The sequence below is a fragment of the Melospiza georgiana genome, chromosome 1 (genome assembly GCF_028018845.1).
Source record: "Melospiza georgiana isolate bMelGeo1 chromosome 1, bMelGeo1.pri, whole genome shotgun sequence".
Lineage (NCBI taxonomy): Eukaryota > Metazoa > Chordata > Aves > Passeriformes > Passerellidae > Melospiza > Melospiza georgiana.
This window is the reverse complement of record NC_080430.1, coordinates 130,537,474-130,560,115: the sequence shown is the minus strand read 5'-3', so window position 1 is coordinate 130,560,115 and position 22,642 is coordinate 130,537,474. Positions and strand designations below refer to the sequence as shown.

At 36.8% G+C, this 22,642-nt stretch overlaps 1 protein-coding gene across 11 annotated transcripts in view; it reads right to left on the bottom strand.

Annotated features, from left to right (window-relative positions):
- UBR5 (ubiquitin protein ligase E3 component n-recognin 5) overlaps window positions 1-22,642 on the bottom strand; it is an 86,796-nt gene that overhangs the window by 39,078 nt on the left and 25,076 nt on the right. For 7 of the 11 annotated variants that reach the window (XM_058036185.1, XM_058036194.1, XM_058036211.1 and 4 more), the window contains 9 exons: window positions 17,056-17,205; window positions 14,853-15,064; window positions 10,467-10,583; window positions 10,277-10,387; window positions 9,418-9,572; window positions 7,461-7,578; window positions 6,451-6,635; window positions 5,567-5,676; window positions 3,843-3,955 (listed from right to left, as the gene is read on the bottom strand). In XM_058036185.1, the coding sequence (XP_057892168.1) occupies window positions 3,843-3,955; window positions 5,567-5,676; window positions 6,451-6,635; window positions 7,461-7,578; window positions 9,418-9,572; window positions 10,277-10,387; window positions 10,467-10,583; window positions 14,853-15,064; window positions 17,056-17,205 (1,271 nt within the window). Of the gene's footprint in view, window positions 1-3,842; window positions 3,956-5,566; window positions 5,677-6,450; window positions 6,636-7,460; window positions 7,579-9,417; window positions 9,573-10,276; window positions 10,388-10,466; window positions 10,584-14,852; window positions 15,065-17,055; window positions 17,206-19,692; window positions 19,814-22,642 lie in introns of those variants that run through there. The other 4 variants (XM_058036203.1, XM_058036220.1, XM_058036253.1 and 1 more) reach the window with 2 other exon arrangements.

Genomic DNA, 22,642 nt, shown 5'->3' with positions numbered 1-22,642 from the left:
AATTTTAACATCACAGAAAAGGCTTCTATCTCGACCCCAAAGGTAAAAAGAAATATTTCTTCACCTTCAAAGAAACACTGACACAATTTTAAAAAATATTTAACTTTGAAAGATTACAAACAGATTCATAATAGGGAGTGGGTAACTGTTCTAGGGCAAGATCCAGTCTGATCTCTTTCAATTTATCCTTATCATTGGAAGGCTTCAATCTCAGACAGGAATCAAAGGAAAACAAACAAAATAAAGTGACTGACTGAAAAAATGCAATACAAAGTAAGAATAAACTACTAAATCCAAATTTATGTTTTAAAAAATTCCTAGGAGCTGATAGGCTTACTGGGTATAGGAACTGCAAAATTGGCAATACACAGGATTCTCACCTGGTTGAGGATAACTTTGATGACCAGAAGCAGTTTGGGGAGGCCTTGGACACTGCCAATGGAAAGCCTCAGACCAAAACGAACCGCAGCTGCCAAAGAAGAAAAAAGCAGCTCCAACCCAGGTTCCCCATCCCTCTGTTCTAGCAGTGGTTTCAGACACCATTTAAGCCATTTCAACAGAACAGATCCAGAAGCTAATGTGGTGAAGTAGAATATCCCAAAGTGCACGGGATCAACAGAAAAAAGCTTTTATCCCTCTGATACTAGTGAGCAGTAACAAAGGCTTATTTCAGCCATATCTTTTCTCAACAACACTAAAGAACACTCCATCAGACTTCTCACCAGTGCAGACAAGAGATGGGACAAGTGCAAGGCTATTCCATTCCATCAGTCTTTCCATCAGGTAGATAATCCTGGAATGATTATCTCTTCCATCTAGTGATGGACGTGGAGGAATAAAGACTTAATTTCACTCCAAGCCATGAAGGATTTAAATTGAAATGAGATTGGAAGGTAATAAATTCCAAGGAGCAAGGAGATGACTAACTACAAGAGAGAATCTAGCAGACATGGATTCTTAATCCCTTTCCTCAGTGTAAAGACTTTGCACTCTCATCAGACTCTTTGGGCATTCGCTACTCTGGCATCATATGAAATCCACACTTACAAAGCAGTGTGTAAAATGCAGATTGCACAATCTACTGGTATCAGAATGATCACAAACACTTATCTTGGATCTCAGCACACAGGGGAGAGCTGCTACATTACCAACTAAGCGCCCAGAGAGACAGGGGCACTTTAGTAGTCACCACCTTCTACCTGCCCATCATTCTACAGAACACAGCAAGGGTCATGGAAGGATTTTAAACAGACATTTTTTAGAGACTTCATGAAGCTGCTGCATACATCCAAAAGCATGGGGACATAAAATTTCTAGAAACAAAACCATTTCAGGAACACAGGCTGTACATCAATAAATCTCAACCCCTTCCTTTCCTACCTCTAAATTCCACCTCCTGAAGACTAAGTGAAATTTTTTCTATTTGTGTAAAGCAAAGAATTATATAAATAATTTTAAAAGACAGCAAACATTTTGACAGAAGCTCATTGCTACCACACTTTATTCATTTTATTTTAAAGAATATAAAAGTTTAAACTTTGGGATGCTCTTGCAGGTAAAAGGACAAAAATAATTGCTTTATTCCTTTTACTCCTTCAAATCTGAATCATTACATGCAGCAAGATTTTTGGCCTCAGAAATCAATTTGTTTAGTGCAACTGACTTCATACTGTGCTCGAAAAATATCCACCAAATTACCAGTGTGTATTTCTCAAAGATGCCCAAGTATCCAAATGCTCCATGACCACATATTCTACTGAATGACACTTTGAGAGAAGCTAAGTGCTGCTCCACTGACACCACAATTTGTAACATCAAGTTCTTAAAACTCAAAGTTGTTTCAAAGCCTTTCCAATTTTCTGAAACACCAAGGCTAACATGTTGCCAGGTTACACTGCAATAGTATATTCTCGTGCAAGATGCTCATACCACTGAAGCCTCCCATAACAAAACATCAAAATCTGACCTTTCAGACTGTCAGTCAGTAAAGAGTAGACCACGGAAGACCAGACCAATGTATATCTGGGTGGACTATAAAAGGGTAGAACTTCTTAATTCATGAAGTCCTAAGAGCCCAAACCCATCTAACCATGTTTTTGCAGTCCGAACCTCTGTACACACACATTCAAAAATTACTTATAGATACAATAGTCAGATTATTCAGAATTCAAATCCTCTTTGTGTATAATTCAGCTCACAACAAGCTCAATTACAAACATTACTGTTCCATAATGAACAAGTTATTCTGGAATCTGTAGGAGAAAACTGCCAAGGATAACTCTTCTGCAGACTGAGGTGCCTCTGGTTTTCCTTCTTACAATCACACAGCTGATCCAAATTACGAACAGAACATCTAACGAGGCTCAAACTTGTTAAATGCCTTGTAATAAACTGCATTTCTGACTTTAACCTGGACACCACCAGACAAAAAATAGTGGTTGATTTTGTCTGCTGGATTCTACCTAAGCTCTAAAGATTAAGTATTACAAAACTGCAAAAGGAAAAACATGAGGGGCAGTATACAACACTGGAAAAGGACAGCATGCTTTATAAAGGAAAAGAAGCATTTTTGCCATAAATGACTGATCTAGAATAGACTCAGCACCACTGAACTCTGTTCAGAAGACATGCCCCATAATGATTTTAGCACTCCAGTGAAAATGTAAACATAAAAATTCAAGCTCTTTTATACTGATCATAGTAGTTCTTGATGCAATGCATAGACAGCTTTGCAACTGTATACAGAAATAGAGGAACAGTCTCTGTACTGAAAATCTTAGGATCTAAAACAAGAAGGACAGAATAAGGACAAGAGGGACTTTCCCAAAGATGGTGTCAGAAGAAAACAATGGATTCGGCAACTTCAACTAGATCTCAAAATCTTATTTTGAGAAATTGAAGTGTTACAATGAGCTAAGTTGCTCCATATTCCCTTTTGCAGAAATGACCTAAACTTGATAATGAAAATTCATTGTGAGCCTGCTCCTTTCAAAGATACTGCTGAAGGCAAATCTTACACTGCCACACAAGTAAATCCATTAGGGATGCAAGTAAAATAACTCTTACTAACTTCAGCTGCCTTCTGTTGGACAGTTATTGATCCTCTTCTGATAACATTTTTTAAAATCTTTTATGAATCAAGTAGAAAGCAACCCAATCTTTTCCTTTTGAGGAAAACCTTATTAGTTTTCTCATTGCTTTTATTTTTGAAAAGCACACCAGAGAACCGTCTAGAGGACCTAATCCCTCCTAACATCACACAACAGTGCCAAAGGAGAAAAGGGAGTATTTTCCTCTACGTGGCTCTTGAGTCAGAGCAAAGGTTTATTACAGAAAAAATGAAAATATTACAAGGATTAAACAAAGGGATTTTCTGGAGTAATAAATCAAATAACTTTTTAATCATATTAATGAAGCGTATAATTTCTAACAAAAATATTTATGTTCTTTGCTTGCCAGAACATGAGATTCATCCAAATCTTCTACCTATGTGTGTGTAAAAGTCAGTCATAACAGGTGGAACCCTTCACACTATCACTGGACATGTGGGAGTTATTTCTCAAGACAACAAAATAGTATTTTGGATAAAACCACGTCTGTTTTTTGTAATATTGTGGTTCAACTTAAAATACAAGAATTTTTTAAGATTTATCACCTTTTACTCACAACACACCCGCTCTATTATTATCATTGCATTATAAACACAGCTAAAATCATACTCATCAGAAACATTCTCAAGCATCCCTGAAAGTATGCTTTTTTTTAACAGTTAGCTTACTTAAAAGAAAAACCCTTTCTTCCCCCCTCCCCAAAAACAGTGGGGCAGTGTATTTTAGACAAACCTTGCCAACAGGAACATTCTTAACATCTTCCACAAATACAACTTCCCTCAGAGACCACTGTTCTTCATTCACTTTCTCCTCCTCTTTTGGGGCAGGAGTAGATCGTCGCCGCTCTGACACAGAAAAGTTAGCACCAAAAAGAAAGACTTGATATACTCCATCAAAGCATCAAAATCCAATGTTCAGTAAACACCAAACCTTTCCCCCAAAAAGATTATCAGCAGTCAAATGTAGAAATTAACAAGAGGTTAATAAGAAGACAACTTTAGGAGTCAGAGCTACCTAACAAGTATATCATGTGACTTTCATGTTTTTCTATGGATTTGGAAACTAATAAAGCCTATATATTAAGCAATGCAATTTTAAAGATATTTAAGAAAAGTGATTAGAGTACAGTATTTTTTTAAAATCTTAAATAATACAGTAACTAGAATACAAAAAATTAAAATACAAGGAACAAGCTCTGTTCTGGCAGGGCTCACACATACTCATGCTGTAAGTGAAATGGCTGACACTGAGAACATTCAGTCACCCCTGCTACAGCGCTTTGTATCAACCTCACAAAAAGTCTGCTTGCCTACCACATTTGGATTACTTGGTAAACTTCTAGAAGAACAGCAAATGAGGCAGAAAATAGCTATTTGGGCTAATGGCAATTGCAGTACAGTTAGATTTGCTGCAGACTTTATCTGCAACTGTAGAACACTTAGAGTCAAATCTAAATACATAACATGGCTAAATAAACACTGACAAGAACCTTTAATCTTCCAAGTTGTGTATATAGTGTAATTAATACTACCAACATATTTTAAGTAAGAAGCAGAGAACTTCTAAGCTAATTGCACAGTTAATTCCAAACACGAGTTCAAATGCCCAAGCAAAGTTGTAGTCAGTGGAAAATTACAGCTGAACGAACTGAATGATAAAAGAAATCAATAGTAGAAGATTTCTAGTAAAATAAGTGAGTACTGCAGATCTGAGCAGATGAGATTCTCAGTCACTGACAATGCCGTTTGAGTCATTAGGTCAATGCTGCTTAAAACTGCAGCTTGTGACCAATTAGAAGAATAAGCTGTAGAGAGAAGATTTCTTCAAATGATGGCATTGTAATTGCATTTTATCTATTTATGTGTTTAAATTGAGAGAAAGAAATGCTTAAAGGAGTCCAGTTGCACAAATTCACATGTAGCCTTTCAGGTTTTTAAGCACAACTTGTACTATGAAACCTCCCTGACTGCTTTTGTATGTTAGTAAAGAATGTCTCCTTTTAGACATTTTCTGTTATAGATACAAACTACTGCTTTCTGCACTGACTTTCAACAACAAGGCAAGCTGTTCGACAGCAGCTTAATCTTTAAAGAAGTTTTCCAAAACAAGTTCAACTTCCTGGCTGCAAAGAAACTCATTATCACATTGCAACTAAAAATAAATTTATCTTTAGTATTTCCTCTTCATCACCTCCTGAAAGATCCTTTTGATTCTGAGAACTGTTACGCTTGCACAGACACACCTTACATCAAGGAGTCACTGCTTATACATTTATTTAACACTGACAATTCACAGATTATTCGAAGTCTATTACAAAAGCCTTCACCTACACTGCAGTACAGACTGAAAGACCAAAGGATTCTGAAATTAGTACAGAATCACTGTAGAATTGCCTTTTATGGAAACTTCTTATCTACATAATTATTTAAGTTTACTCTGAGCTACACATTACTTACTATATGGCATTGATGCACTGCTTGCTATTGAAGATGCATCACTACAAGTGGAAGCTGGGGACGGTGGAGGACCCATCTCAGTTTTCACTGGTTCCTGTTTGCTTTCAGGTCTAGAACAAAAGTTAGCACTCAGAAATGAAAAAAGAAAAAAGTGGAATCTTTTCTGTGACAGTGGACAAAGCACCAGGGTATCCCAGCATTGTTCCTTTAACAATACCTTAAAGAAGTAACTCCACACTTGCAAACAACCATCCGAAGTGACAAGGCTATAAACCTTGAAGCTGGGGATGGTACAATGCTGCTTAATCAGGGATTAGCTTTTTAACATTAAATGAGCATAGACACACTATTACAGAAAATAAGCAAGATGAGCTACATTTGAACTTTTTTATTAGCTTTATACAGAAACCTGAAACTCCGGAGCTGCTAAACATTCTCAAGTTTTACTTGAAATTGTTTAAAACTGTTTTAAGAAACATGTAAATGGCACTGTCAACTCAAAAGATTTTTTTTTTCAAGCTATGGAGGGGCTGAAAGAGATCTGTTTAATCTCATGAAGAGCCAAGAAACAGCTGGTTCCATTTTCAGCTATTAAAATATAAAATCTTGGAAACCTTATGAAACACTGTAGGGAGGCCTTCATTTAATACTCCTCCTGCATTTCACATGTACATAGTGCTTTCACAGAAGTGAGACACCTTTCCTGCAGTGAGCCTTTCTGCACATCGAGCCAAGTTTACAAGAAACCTAATACCTCATAAAGATCACAAAATCTTCAAAATTACAAAAGTCTGACCCTCCTTTTCCATTATTGCTCCCCAGTTCAGAAGAGTACCTACCACATGAACAATCTATGTCTATGTGCCCATGGTCTCCACACTTACTTGGCCTCGGTAGTTTTGCTGGCCTTCTCCATGTTTTTCAAGCTCTCAGGGGACCGAAGCTGAAACCGACAGCTGTCATTCATGTTCCAAACAGATTCCATTAGCACACCAACTTTAGGAATGCCAGCACTGATTGAAAAAGCAACTGCTCCAGCATGATAGAGAGGGTTATTTCTTAAACACACCTAGAGATAGAAATATTAATTTCTATTAGAAAAATGAATTCTACTGAGGGAAATCATATGTACCTTATTTTCGCATTGGCATATGCAGTAGTCAAAATAGAAAACTTATGGAATCAGGTGAAGAGGAAAGTCAGCATTATGTATGAAAAAAGAAGCTGTTGTGAAATTCACAGCTGAAGGCAACAGCTTTAGCATTGAAACTGTTTAACATACAATATTTAGATGCTCAACTACAAAAGGAACAATCAACCCAATAACAGAGACTCATCACAGTGTCAATTAGAATGGCTCTGCAATCAAAAGAAATGTGCTCCCTGGGAAAGGGCTGCTTTGTCTCATATTAGTTCTAGTACTTATCAAAAAAAAATCCTCTGTATCAGTTATTAGTCTTTTTGGTAAAGGTAAAGTCTTCAAACCAAAGATCTATCACACTGCATAAATAAATCAAACCCAGTTATTAATACTGCAGGCATTTAAATGCCTCATCATTTACAAAGCCTTTTGTTCTACAGGGAATTGTATTTCTATACTTACTTTCTCTCAAAATATAGTATCAGTAGGTAAGTTAAAATAGAAGTACTTTGCATGAGTACAGCTTGTTCTTCTGTGCAGCAAGAGTCACACTTGTAGAACAGCAACAATACTAATAGGACACATCCATTTACAGCCATATAATTCAAACATACTATTTTAATTTCCCATAATTGCTATCACTTTTGTGCATAACTTTTCGTGCTAATAACTTTTGTTGTGTTTTTTTTAAGAGGACGTTGTAAACTCAGCATATAGCATGGTGAAAGTGCCACTGGTGACAGCTGTACTTGCCTGGGTTCCAACAGTTATGTTTGGCATAGAGGAGATACCCGCACTAGACTTCGGCTTTTTATTTTTTGCTCTGGCCTTTTCTAGCATTTTCTTCCTTTGGCTGAAAGGAACTACACCCCTGTGGAAAAATGCATGTTATTTTTAAAAGGCTGTGAAAGAAAAGCTTTGTTCAGAACTTTGAACAGTTTATTCCTTCTGCTTAATGTAATCATGAGCAAACATTCAAGTGTGTGTGCCACCTTCTCCAAAATCTCAAAGCACTGCAGAAATGCCATCTTTTTCCATATGTACCCCAACTTTCCGAATTCATCTTGACTACCCCAATTTACACAGAGGAGGAGGCAGAGCACATGACTTATTTCATTGTCAAATGTCTTTCCTTCCAGTCTGAAGTGCTGCAAAACCTCTGTTACAAGTGGTATACTCCAGTCACAGCTTTCAAGATGAACTTAAGGATATCTTTCCCACAAATAGTGATAATTTCCAGAATTTGCAACCTCTGGGGAACATGATTTTTGTTTCTGAATTCTAAAAGCCTCACTTCCTCTCTGGGTACATGGCTGAAAGTGTCTGGGGCTCTTACAACTTCCACTGCAAGAGGGGGGGAAAATCCCACTTCTTTTGTAATTGGATTTGCTTGGTTTAGCTGAAAATCATGCCTGCATACACAGCTAAGCATGCTTATTATTTTGATACTTCATGTTTCAGTCAGTGGCTTATGCAGTTAGAAGCTTTGATTCAAGAAGCTCCTTCATGTTAAGTAAAATGTAAAAAGCGTCAGCCCTGTGAAACAGTGGAAATTGAAATCCTGTCTCATGTACTACAGATCACTGTAACTCAGGGTATCAATAGTAACAAAAGCTTCTGTCTGCATCAATCTGGTAACATAAAATCACCACGGCTGACATTCAACCACAAAAAGACACATTACATCATAAACTGCTTCCAAAGACTGCATGTAAACACTAAAAGTATTATTGTACTTGGCACAGATTATTCCAGTAAGTATAGAAGGTTCAATAGCCAAGTATCTCCAATGCTACAGCTTAGCAGTATCTCTACAAAGAGTAATTAAAGTGTGCCATGTCAGCCTGGAATAACGAAAGAGCCAAGAACCAGAAGTGTATAAGTATAGCTTCAAGTCTACTTAAATATTTTCCAGAGTTAGTAGAATTTAATGAGAAAGCTGTTTCATACAATTAATTTTCAATGCTCTTATTTCCAGCTCATCATTGAGTATTGAGCTCCTCCATGCCTCAAAGCCACTTGAACTTTAAGCATGATACATAATGCAATGACTCCTGACACACTGAAAAATAATGCATGCTGACAATGCATTAGTATTACTCAATTAATTCCCTTAAATTAGAAACTCATTTCAGAGCCCTTTGGAAATATTATTTTTGACGGTTCGTTTTCTGCTTTGTGTTGTCTGTGGTTTTTTGGTGTAAGCTTCTTAATCATGAAGCTATTAGTTAAAATGTTTTAACTAACATTTCATTTTTTATGAAAGGGTCTGAAAGGGTTATATTTTAACAACAAACTGCAGAGGGAGCATTTGATGTTATTTCTCCCTTCTTTAAGATTTAGACCACAAACTAACAGACCAAATCTTCTAACAGAGCCAGACAGAGGAACATTGACCTCATATGTGGGTACGTTTGTTCCATATTTATAATCTGAATGACCCAAAAGGCACAGAGATTACTCTCTGATCCTGTGTAGTACTGATACATCTGAATGCTAAAGCACTTAAACACATCTCCTAAAAGAATGACCTTATTCTGTTAAAGATGTTATAATTGGAAGCTTTAGGCATTAAAAAAGAGAATAAATATATTTTATAAAGGGAACCAAAAATCAACAATGGCGGCTCAGCAGTTTTGCAACGCTTCTCAGAGACACGAAGACATCCAGAGCATCCACACTGTTGTACACAACCAAAGTATTCACTTACCACCAATACAAGTTGTTCTCTAGCTGAGCACACGTGTAAAGAGCACAACAATGTAAAGAAACAATCCGTTCTCCCTGAAGCTCTGAGTATGTCTGTGCAGTGTGTTCTAATTTAGAGGCTACGGAGCTTAAAGTTTCATCTACCCATGTAGCAACCTAGGGGAGAGGAAAAGAAAGGAACAAAGAAGGTAGAGGGGAAAAAAAAAAAAAGAAAAAGGAAAGTTGCACATCAGTTGCATCTTTAATGTAATATTTACTGGGTTTGGAATGGGGGGGAAAAAGGTATCACAAAACAAAGAAACAATTATACCCTTCAGAAATTTATCCCCTACCATCTTTCTTTCCCCAGAAGAGCTTTCCAGATTAGTTTTCCCCTCTATTTCCAGTCCTCAACCTTAACAAAAAACGTTGAAAACAAAGAAGAAACCTGTCAAAGTATATGGATGTGTGGGTGTCTTTACCAAATCAATTTCAAGTTCACTCTAACTGGGCTGAAAAGCATATTTAGCTAACTTACTTTACATCACTGAAAGCTTCAATGTCCTTAGCTTTTCTACTAAATCTCTACAGAACATTAACAAGCTTCTCTATTCTCAAACCAGTCAGTTTCTACTGTAAGAGCAAAAAGTCAAGTGCTTCATATCATCAGGCAACCTTTTCGCTGTTTCAGCTCTAAATCTGATAGATATCTTTTTTTAAAACATTTTGCATTTCATGGGCAGGAAAAGGAAAGGAATGAGCAAATGAATTGAGTACTTTCTGGTGCAGATGAAGCTGAAGAAACAATTTCTCTACAATATACTGCAAGCAATTGAAAAACCCAGCTTTGTCAAATTCAGCAACCAGCAAACATTTCATACCTTGTTATTTTCCGTGGCAACAGTTGCTCTAATACTATTTGCAGAAAGAAGCACAATCTTTTCATTGGTTAACCCCAAGAACATGGCTCGTGGATGATGCAGTGAAGGATTCTTTAGAAACAAAAAAGTATTTTAGATATTCAAAGCATATAAATAATTCTGAAGGGGAATATTTAAAGCTATACAGTACCTGTGCATTTCTGTAAGGCTCTGATTCACTCCATTTCCACTGGTAGAGTTCTCCTTTACTGCTAACTGCTACGAGCTCAGAATATAGAGCTCCAATAGAAATAAACTTTGTTCCATCCTACAAACACAGAAATACAAAATCTAAGACAATGATATTATAAATATATCTATAAATGCAAAATATGAACTTGGAATTGTTTTTTTTCAGAGCACCCATGAATGCTGAACCTGAAAATAAAGATATATCCAGACTGTCTCAAGATCATCATGCCCCCTCACATAAAAAATCATTGTTTCTGATTAAGTGAGGGAATAAAGAAAGATATTATTTCCAAGACCTTTATCAATAGCATATACACGGCAATTAACTTGGACAGTTTATTAAGAGCTTACATGGTGCTTTGAGAACACAACACAGCCCATAAAATTAGAAATGAGAAGATCTCTTGACTTGCAACATTGAAAAAAAAAATTCTGCTGGAAATTCTGGCTGTTCGAAATTAACAAAAAAGCAACATAATTCCACTATTTCATTACTAAGTATAGTCAGGAAAGTATCTTCCAAGCTACCCAAGAAATCAATTATCAAATTCACTGTTTTGTCAATTAACTCTTATCTTTCACTTCTGAAAGTAAGTAACTGCAAACAACATCAAGTTTTTAAAAAATCAGTATGCTATATCTCAATAATGCATCATTATAACCTGACATGCTGGGGAAGTTTCTAATTATTGGCTGTTCCTCTTGCCCTTTCCTCCTTTTTAACATTTTATCAAAACTCAGCTGGTATCTTCCTACTATTTATATGGCATCAGTTTGTTCATTTGCTACATCCTGTACCTACAGGGACTTCAGTGGTCTGATTTCCTCCCTCTGAGATTGGGTTTTGTATCAAGGCAACTATACAATGTTACAACCTCACCTCGGCAAATTCCTGTTCCTCCTTGCATTGAAACTGATCTCAAGCTACAGAGAATTGGAATGATTTCCCAAAATATTAAATTCTGTTTACCGAGAAACATGTGTAACATTTCACTGCTCCTCAGCAAGTGCAGCTATAGGACACACATGCTCTTTCTGAAGTTCCTTACTACTAATAACTCAAATTTTTCTTCCACTTACAGCTTCACAAAAATTTTTTTAAAAACCCAACTTAAACTAGCATAAAATCAAATGCTGTCTTCTACAGCTACAGATCTGAAAGATGATATCTGGTCTTCTCTGCAGTGGTTATCTCCCCAGATCAGTATCTTTAACTGACTCTCTGATTACAATTCACCACATTTAAGTACTTCAGCCATCTGAGGGGAAACTGAACTCAGTCAGCTATTTAAAAAGTCCCACTATCTAGTACATTTACCTGTCCTCTAAATTAGCAGACTTTTCACCACAGAAGTTTAAAAGTGGAAACACTTTTAGTTTTGTAAGGCTGGATTTACACTATTTTTTCACAGTGTTCATGCCCAGAAGTGCACATTCCAAAAGGTGTGAATGTGTCCTTGAGTGACACAGGATTCATTCAGTACAGCTCTTACCAAATGCTCACCAGTATTTCTGGGAAAAAGAAAAGCAGCAGGAGGAAAAGACAGAAGCAATCACAAGCAATTTTCTTTTATACCCTGATAAGAGTCTCTATAATTGGTTAAATCATTAGAGAAATATTTTGTTCTGGAGGGCATCTACCAACATAGCAAAGAAGTAACACAACTACTAATCCACATCATGATTATTAATACATGCTATGACATAAACATTGCACATTCTGAGAAAGAACTGTCATCAGAACCTACTGTAGTCTAATGAGATGCATTTGACTTCATCAGCATAGATGAATCTTCAGAAGTTAGCTGGCCTAATGCCTCACAATTAAGTATGGAAGGCAATTCATTTTTGCTCCAAGACACTCTCATTTTGACTTTTCATCTTGCTAACAGATCTTTTAAAAACAAACAGCTTTGTACCAGAAGCTGAATACTAGAGAGACCTGCCACTGAAATTTTTTCATTCCCTTTCATCAAAATACTAGCAGTTGTGACCTAAGTGCTTCAGGATCAATGCTGCATTCACCTCCAGAGGGCCATTCAGCCAACTGCCCAAAGATGCACAAACAACACAACAGCTCTGTTTCTGTAAACCTGAGACTCGTGTTCAACAACAAATTCTGATTTCAGACCCGAGAAATTAACACACATGAAGATGATGCAGACTACTGGCAAAATCTTAGTATCTCAAGCAGAATGCACCTACTTGAAAAAACTAAAGGCTTGGTTTGCACCTAAATTACAGTCAAGCAGGAAAAGAAAGACCAGCCATACTTGCCTTTACTACACTACCCATACCTGTGGCACAAGGTTGATACAGTGCAAGTGCAGACTGACAGTGCTACACTGTAACAAATATTCTGATATTTGAAATATCAGAAGAATGTACTCACTGATTTGGATTCCTGAGCAGTTGATGATGTTTATTTGGTGGAGAAAATGCAGTACATGAGCAACATGTCTATACACTGTCAGCCTCAGATTGCTGGTGAAACTGATGCACTTGGGAGCACTATCAGCTTTCTAAAAGTTTCACCCGTGCCTTCCAGGTTGGTACTTCACCTCCCGCAAACAAAAGTTAACCACCCTCATCACAGCCTTCTACAGACTTCTGTCCCAAATGCTAAAGGTCCAAATAATGAAAAACATAGGAAAAATATTTGCAAACATGACTGGTTCTTTTGTAGTGGTTTCCTGTGTGCTTTCATTTTTCCAAAGTGGAAGAGACGTCTGAACTGATCTCTCTGCTAAACTGTCTCTCCCAGGACTTTCCCCTTGAAGAATTTCTGTTGAAAAATACTACCAACAAAAATTCATACTGGATTTACAGCAGGAGAAGACACAGAACCATTTCTTATGAATGTTCAACTGAAAGAAATGACGCAAAATTAAATTACTTTTGAATACAGATGGAAAGCCTTTCCAGTTAGACACCTTGATTTATCTGGAAGCCCAGAAGCTGGGGTTTATATGAGTGCAATGCAAACAGGTAAGTGGGAATCAGTTCAGTACACAAAGTGCACAGGAATAAAGTCAGATATCACAGCAAAACAAACAAAAAAAAACCCACACTAGTAACAACGGCCATAGTAACGTTACCAAAACAAAGATGATGAGTCAGTATTCCAAATCTAAACTACATTTATTCATTGATGTTAAATTCCTGGAATGTCTCTCTACCAAGCTAGATTTTCTCATTCTAAGCTAGGGCGACGAAAGCTGCCAACTTTCACTGACAGAGAAGTTCAATGTTACTAGATAAAGAAAAACAAAACAAAACCAAACCCAAAACAAACAAAGGAAAAACACTTTAGACATAAAAGATCTGGTAAAGAGTAACTACTAGACAAACATTCTTTTTAGGTCTCTTAATTTCTCAGTCTGAATGCCCAGAAGAAGACAATTGCATCTGAAGTCTTGCTGCTGTTAGCAGAAATAAGCCTCTATATTCACCTCTGTTTTCAAGCTTTCTATCTAGATTTAGTCCAAAATGAACAGACACACAGAGAAAGAAAGTGTGACAGATCAAAAAAGGAACCTCACAGACCCCATGGACAGACAGAAATGGGAACACTAGAGCAAGTCAATAAAATTTGGTCTACTAAACATCGATGATCACTTCCATTCTTAGGAAGTTCTTTGGTTTGGTTAGTTGGTTTGGGTTTTATTTTATTTAGGTTTTTAAATACTCATTTCCCCAAACATTTAGGTAGTTCACAAAGACAATGACCACAGGTATTCAACTACCAACATATAGCTGGTGTTTCTACTACTTTTATATCCTGCAGTTATTATTTCTTGCCTTGAAAATGGAATTAAGGTTATAAAGAAAAACAGCTAATCAAAGCCAAAGGACTTTGAAGGAGCAACCAAGTTACTGATAAACTCAAAACACAATTGCAACTAAATGCAAATTTCTACTACTGTAGTTTAAAAGCCCAATCCATTCAAACTGAAAGTATCTCCAGGAATAATAATGCTTAACAAAAAACATTTCTTTGATGAAGCATAGTTTAGACTGTTTCATGAGTTCCCTACTGCCAATGCTTTGAGCACCTAAATAAATATAAGAAAGAAACAGAAAACCCTAAGCCTTATGATCTACAGCAGTATCTTGAAAATACACAGAGAAGAAAATTAAAACAGTAGTAACAGAAGGGCAGTTAGAAGGGTGTCAATAATTATGTGTAATTTAACTATGTGCATAATAAGGAATATGCTTTATTACATTATCTCACAAAACTAAAATGTCATAGTCAAAAAGGCAACTCAGGGTATTTATTCAGAAAAAAAAATAAACAGATCAATTGCTCAGCATGCAAATAATAGATTTAAGAATTCCATACCTTATCTGGCCACCACTGCAAGTCTTCTCCTAAAGAAACAGGACTTTGAACAGGTGTATTCTTCTTGTCCAGGTTTGGTTCCCCTTCCTTACTTGTTGAGCCTCTTTCATTATCAAATGAGGCTCCATCAAGCCACCTTCGTTCACGCAAACGTAAAACGGACTCACGTTCACGCAACAGCTCAGAGTCTCTCTCTAAGGGAAGAAGGAGAACTGGTATGCAATTGGGTCACACCAGTGGGATAAAAGTAAGCCACTCTCTAGTAAAGACCCTTCAGGATGCAACTAACAGCAGTTTAATCTACTCACACAGATTAAAAACATAGTCCTGACATGCAACATTCAACATATTAACTCTTTCAAGAATATGTACTTTAGAGTCACTAAACATAAAATAAGCTAGAAATAAAGGCTTACAGTTTTTTGCACTATGAAAATGCTAGAGAAATTTCACTTACATCATAAGAGGCCAAATACATTTAACATTTCTATTTAAAGTTTTCTAGTACAATATGCAGTTCTGCAGTTTTATCAATGTAGTTACAATAACAGAAAAATCTTAAATCTATACAGTCTGCCAGATAGCTTTATGCAAACCAAACAAGAGTATTTATTAGAGAGTTTCATAGCAACTTTCCCAGAAAAAACAGTAATTTGAAAAGGTTAAAGAAAGAAAGCATTAAAAAAAGCTCTCATACGTATTTGAGAATCCAACCCCTTTCGTTTAAAGCAATATACTATAGGACTGGATTTAATAAATTTAAGTGTATCTGCTTTGAGTAGATTAAATGAAAACTTTTCAAGAGTCAGACAAGTTTTTAAAAGGATCCTGACAGAAAAATGTTCTTACCAAAATGCTTCCCCTCCAACTAACCTATAAACTGTCTAAAGCCAGTACTCTGCAGTTTGTTCATGCAGAAAATTATTTTATATCAGGTAATCAAACTAACTTTCCACAAATCAACTACACATGGAAAACAAGGACTATGAAAAGAATGGTAACATCTTATACAGAACAACCTTTTATACAGAATAACCGTAGGAAAGGAAAAAAAAGGAGGAATTTAGAAGGAGTTATGTCAGATGCTGAATATTCGCACATGCACATAAATGTATTTAACCTATGAAGTACCTCACTTATGCTCACAAAAATCAACTGGAACTACATATACTGATGAGATGATGCATTATTATGTCATAGTTTCAATGGATTACACCAAGTCTTGGGTCTTTTGCTGTATTAGACAAATGGGAAAGTTTTTACATAAGCCGAACACGACAGCCTGTCTTACAGATGTATTTCATATAAGTACTGTACTTACTTTCTAGCAAACATCACACTGGCCCTTGACTAATAATTTTGTAACAGGAACTTACATATTCAGCAATTAATATATTAAAACATGTTCATGAAAGGCAACAAAACTGTACTAAATAAACAATCACATCAGAGGCTGGATTAACAGTTTGGAAATACTCTAGGTATTTCTGGCAACAGCCTCAAAAATATAAGAAATTGCTCCATGGTCTGTTATAAATTTTTCAAATGTATAATGCTTAAAAGAAAAAATGCCCTAACACTGCTCAAGGAGCTTTTTTTATCACCTGCCAATAGTTCTCCTTATCCAACTACAAAAATCCTTCAAAAAGTAAAATTTAGATAGATTTCTTCTGCCTCCTTGTTATCTAAAGTTCCTCATTCCGTAAAGGTAACTTCTGTAATGGAACAACTAAGGAAACATGAAGAACAGCGTACAAAGAGCAACCCAAAAGAAAGAAAGAAAGAAGAAGAAGAGGAGGAAGAAGAAAAAGAAGAAGAAAAAAAGGAAGTATTAAGAATGCTGCATGTCATCAATTATTACTAATTTTTGAGCCAAATTATATATTTATACGGCAATCTATGTTAGTAGGTACATACACTACAGTTTATTTTAAACTTGACATGCAATAATTTTATAACACCTTACAATGATCAACAATTATATTTTTAATATATGACTACCAACGTTCTTGCAGAACTTACCTGCTAACAGTCAGAATTCATAAAAATTTTGATGAGCAGCAATCTACTTGTCTACTCTATATTTGACAACATAGCACAGTCTACTTTCACATTAAATCAGCATCTAAACCACCAGTGTCTACTATCACTAGCTTTTCCCACAGCAAACTACATATTACAAAGAAAAAAGGTGCAAAATTACCTCTGGATGAGCCTAGCCTGGAAAGTGATGAGCGCCGAAAGGATGGATAACCAAAGTAACTAATATCTTCTGAAAACATAGCATCAGCATCAATAATGACACTTGGGTGAGCAGAATGTATGTCAGCATCCAGAAGAGACATAAGATCCTCTATAAGAGGAGACAAGGGTCTTAAGTGAATAATCAGCTACTTAAAACATCAGCTAGAGAGACCATCACTAAACAAATACCAAAAAAAAAAAAATCCTATCTATTAATTGAATTTCTGCTCTTCAGATTCACCAGTGCAAACTCATGTGCCTCCTATGCAACCACATTTACAATCAAGCTTGGTGAACTAGTGAACAATACCAGCTTCCCTACAAGAACTGCTCTGTCACTTACCTAACTACATTCCCCAAACAAGACTTTCTCAAAACATATTGTTCTGTATCCCAGAAATTCAAACTTTTGACTGTCACTTGAAAGAACTAAAGGCACTAAAGTAAGATGGAGACATATACACACATGTGCACACACACTCATGCATGCGATGCAGAACTCCCAGGATGACCTAGAATGGAGGGAGGACAGAGCTGACAGAGAAAGGCAGCTTTCACACAGCCACGTCTTTGAGCCAAAGACTGCACCTTTCCCCATGCAATGTCTCTTTCAGAGAATGATGTACTCATTTAATTCACAAGCCGGCAACTTGCAGCTCTCAATACAAATCTTTAAATGGTAGCTACATGAACAACAACAGTTATCTGGAAAAAGCACAATGTTGTAATACCATGCAGTTTAAAAAAAAGACCTAACCAAACCTAAAGGTTGAACTTCAATACTGTGAGTACCCTCGCTTCTGTGCAGGAAAACTTGAGTTTCCGTGAAGTAATGATCATCATTAAAATGCAAAACAATCTCCTTCCAGTAACTAACCTAAAGCTTCTATCCACACACAAAAGAGGCTACTGGAAATTCATGTGACTTATTGAAGGCCAGCAGTATGGACTGTCAAGACAACTGAACCTGACCACCATCTTACCACAAAAGGTCAGTCCTACTTCCCTCCTCCTTTATCCCTGTGGCAGGCACCTCCCTGGGACAAGGGGGGATTTCTAAATCTAACTAGGGCATTCACCTGGCTTGAAACACAAGTTCACTAGGTTTAGAAGTAAGGTGAGGATGGATCTTCAGACTGACTTAATGGAGTAATCAGAGCCCCAAATGTGGAGCTTCACCACATGCTGCAAAGCTGACCAGACCCTACTGCTTCCTGCTAAAGGAAATAGTTCTGCCCTTCCCAAACCTTCAAGCAAATCTGACTTTAAAAAACAAAGCAAAGCAAAACAAAACAAAACAAAACCAAAAAAAAAAACCTCAGGCTCCCCAAATTAGGTTTTACTAGCCTATACAGGCCCAAAAATCTCATCCCCAAGCAAGGGAATGGCAGGACAGTGCCTTCTGGCAGCAAGACAACCTCATCAGCTTAAACCACCCACAAATCCCATGTGAGACTATACAGAGACTCCCTTCAGGAAACCTGGCAGCAGCACGATTCCTGCACTTCCAGTTCTCAGCCTCTATCTCATAGGCATAAAAGGAAACAGTGGCTAGAAAACAAGCATTCTTGACAGCAGAATCTGATTATTATGGGTCTTTTTCTCAGTGTCTGGAATGAAATGGAGGGAGGAACCCAAAGTAGAGGGTATCAAAAAATTGAAAGGAGCCAGAAGTCTGCTCTTAGAGATGGTATTAATTCACTTAAGACTTTCACATGCCTGCACATCAGAATATTCATCCTTGTATTTCTAAATTCTCATCTACAGGAAATGTAACACATACCACCAAACGTCCACAGAAAAACAGCACTGCAAACCAGCGAGCACAGTGGGTTCAAGGCAAGACCTACATAAATGTTTTTTGCATTAATTAAGTAATCCACTCAAGTGTAGGCTGGGCTTCTAAAAGCACACCATTTGGGACTCCATAGTTCACACAGTACACTTTACAAAATCATCCATGACAGGCTGCTTGGAGATCTTAGAAAGAAAATTCACATTTGGCAAACAGGCTTTATCTAAAACAGTTCAGATCACTGAGAGTACCCCTACCCTGCCTGCTACTGGCTTTTCACAACTATAAACCTGCAGTACACCTCACCTTCAGCGTCAACCTGTAAGTAACAGACTTTCAGAGCTGGGAACACAGATGAGATTCTGCTGTATTTCCCAATATTGACATATTGCTCCCTCCTCCCACAACCATCTTTTCCTAGGTAAGCTCCAACCCCTCCATACTCTAGGCAACTAGTTCTGATATCTTCTGGTCAGTGTCCAGGAAAAAAAACTGCAATGAACTTTGACCTCTTTCTAGGAACCAAATTGCCCAGTACAGAAAAGAACTTTCTGCCCTCATTCAAAACAGACAACACTGGATTTTTTAAGGTAAGCTACGTGAGAAATCCTCTCGACAGAAAACACACTAACTTTTAACACACACATACACACACACCTTCCACCAGCTCAGGCATCTTGAGTTTAGCTGTGTTTCCAAAAAAAAAAGTAAAAATTCAAGTATCAGACGTAAGAACCAAAACTATGTGGCTTTGGGCTAAATACGCATTAAGATGAGTAACGAAATGAAGCCTTTTCTTACCCTCTTATTTCAGCTTCAAATCAGATTTTAATTTTCTTCCAGTATTTCTGAAAGAGATCCCCCTTCTTCCATTTTCTATATCAGCAAAGAAAGGTGCTAAAACCAGTAGGGATAGGAGCCAAATCCACTCCCCTTCAAACATCACTGGAATTTTTTTAGCGCTGTGAAAACACAGATACTGCAAGGCTACATCCAGTTTAAGAATCCAGAGTTTTAAAAAAATGAAACAAAACAAAATTAAAAAAAAAAAAAAAAAAAAAAACAAAAAACATTCTCTATGTCTTTATTTTCCTGCTCTTCAGACAAATCCCGTGGGATTATATCATTCATCTTGTGCAGTGTTAGACCAGAATCAGACTGCTCCCTTCACATCTAGGTGTGATACTTCTCATGAACCTATTTTTGTAAGAAAATATCTATGATTCACTACTAAATACCAAAGAAAATTGGAAGGAAAAAGATATCCAGATCAGAGGAAAAAAAACAAAACATCAAATAACATTATCACCGGATTCATTAACTGAAGGCGTTGCTTAGATCAATTCTGATCTCAAGTAGAGCTCCCTTTAAACCTTCTCCCTTAAGGGTGCAATCATAAGCTCTCTCCCCTCTTCTCAGCTGCACACTTTTATGAAATATTCAAGTATTCAATGTCTTCAGTACCTCCTCCTCCTCTTTCAAGTTTGGATTAAATTGGCAAAACTGTGACAGTGAAGGGAGAGAAACATTTGTTTTGGTTTCCTAGGAAACTAGACTAAAACAGAACTCCAGAATTCATTCTTGATAAGATAATATTTATTCAAAATATTACCCAACTTGAAGTTCACAAAAACAGAGAGAAAAAAAACCAACCCAACAACAAAGAAAACCAAGCCACAACAACAAAACCACAAAAACCCCCAACCCCATCATCTAATTGTTTTCCCTAAAGGCAAACCACTGAGCTGATCCTACACTAGGCTGCAGTTCCCATTCCCCTCCCTGGAAGCCAGCACAGGAAGCCTTGCTGCAACATCAGCTCATCTCTCTCTCCTCTGCAAAGCAGCCTGGATGTTGTCAAACCCACACTTCACAAGTCCCACCAGTGAGAACCCATTGTACCATGCACAAGTTACCGAGCAAATATGCACTTCTCTGAACTGCACAAACAACAAAAACTTTTAACACCTACAGCATCTCTATCCCAACCATTAACAGAACATAAAGCCTACAAGAACCCTCTAATACAGCCTGGTATGAGCCTCACACAGGCTGTTGAGTCTTTCCTATGATAAATGAACTTGTTCTATATATTTTTATCTTGATTATTCTCCTTATGTATTTGTTATGAAACAAATGAACCCACAGTCCTCTCTCCTAACTATCATAGAACAAAAGAAACAGGACTAGATTAGAAAAGCCAAAAATCAAAGTACACTGGGACTCAAAAATAAATATTTAAGAGACACTCATTGACAGCAATCTGTACAGAAAAGTAACATTCTGCTCTTCACTTAAGACATTTTGAGAATTCAGGAAGGATTGAAACATGTTCTTTGCTACCTCAAAAAAAAGTCAGATGCATAAAGTTTACAATACTAATAATATATAATCCATTAAACAAGAGTACATTAATTTCACAGTACTTGGAAAGTATCTCAGCTTATTAATGATTTATTTTTTTTAATTACATGTAAAGTGCTTTAAAAAATTTCTCTAGCTTGGAAAGCTTAGAGAACTAACCCCCAAATTTAAGGGTCACAAAGCATCAGACATGCAAAAGGCAGAAAGACAAAATTAACATATGCTTTTAATTGAAATGCAAGAGCCTCAAAAGTCCAGAGGCAAATTCTGTCTTTTTGCTTGCTTTTTTTGTGCTTGAAATGAAAATCAAAAAGCTTTAAAGCATAATTTGGCATAATTTTAAAAAAGGTTCTTTATCTTTCAGAACAATAAAAAAGCCTAACAATTGAATGCATATAGCATGTATCCGTTATCCACAGTTTTCTCTGATGATGTTTTATTTCCAAAGGGGCACCCAGATGGGAGTTGGCAAGTGAAAGCAGGAAGACTGCAAAGTTTCTAGAGCAAAAATACTTTTATAAAGAGCTATAGGCAACTTTCTCTGGCCATTTTGGTTTTCCTGAAAACTAGCTTGCACGGTCATGTGACACAAGCAAAGCTGCTAATTTTTACTATTCAATGTTTCAACAGAAACAGCACTGCCTAGTGTTCAGCTAGATTTCTGATCAGTTTCAAACTGATCATACCAAACTAATTAATTTCTGTGCAACAAACTGTTTTACACCCGTAAAACTTAGGAGAGACAAGGCATGCACATTCTACAAATCAGAAATTACATCTCCAAAGAGTGGCATTAAGACAGATCAAGTGTCACTTCAGCCATCATTTCCATATGTTTTCCCATAAAAACTGGGAAAAAAAATAACCCTATTTCTCTGTGGGGCAAAACAGGGAAAAAGCCTAATTTTAGGACATTGCAATCTCTTACAGGAAATTTACTCTGAACAGGGAAGAAGATTTAAAGATTAAGCCAAGGAGAAAATTTTTCTCTGGACATCCAGTGAGGACAAGGAAACTCTGCATATCACTTTAACCCATCTCAAATAGATGAGACTCAGACTGTAGTGGAGGCACCTTCAAATAAATGTTACCAGTCACGGGTTGTCAGACAGTCCCTATTAATTGATCCTTAGAATCACAAGAGGTACTTGGAGAACAGCTGATGCTGTTGAAGGCTGGTTAGTATGGTTAAAAGCACTAATTTACAGTAGAAGTTCCTAACTGATTTATCTTCCTAAGGTCAGTTCTGGAGGAATGCATTTGGGTATCCTTAAGACTGAGAAGTGCTTTGAACACTTCGAAACTTCCGAGATTTAACTTCCTCCAGTGCATCTGTCTAATCCTATTAAGCTGATCACCAAAAAATAAGACTGAGATTAAAGATTTT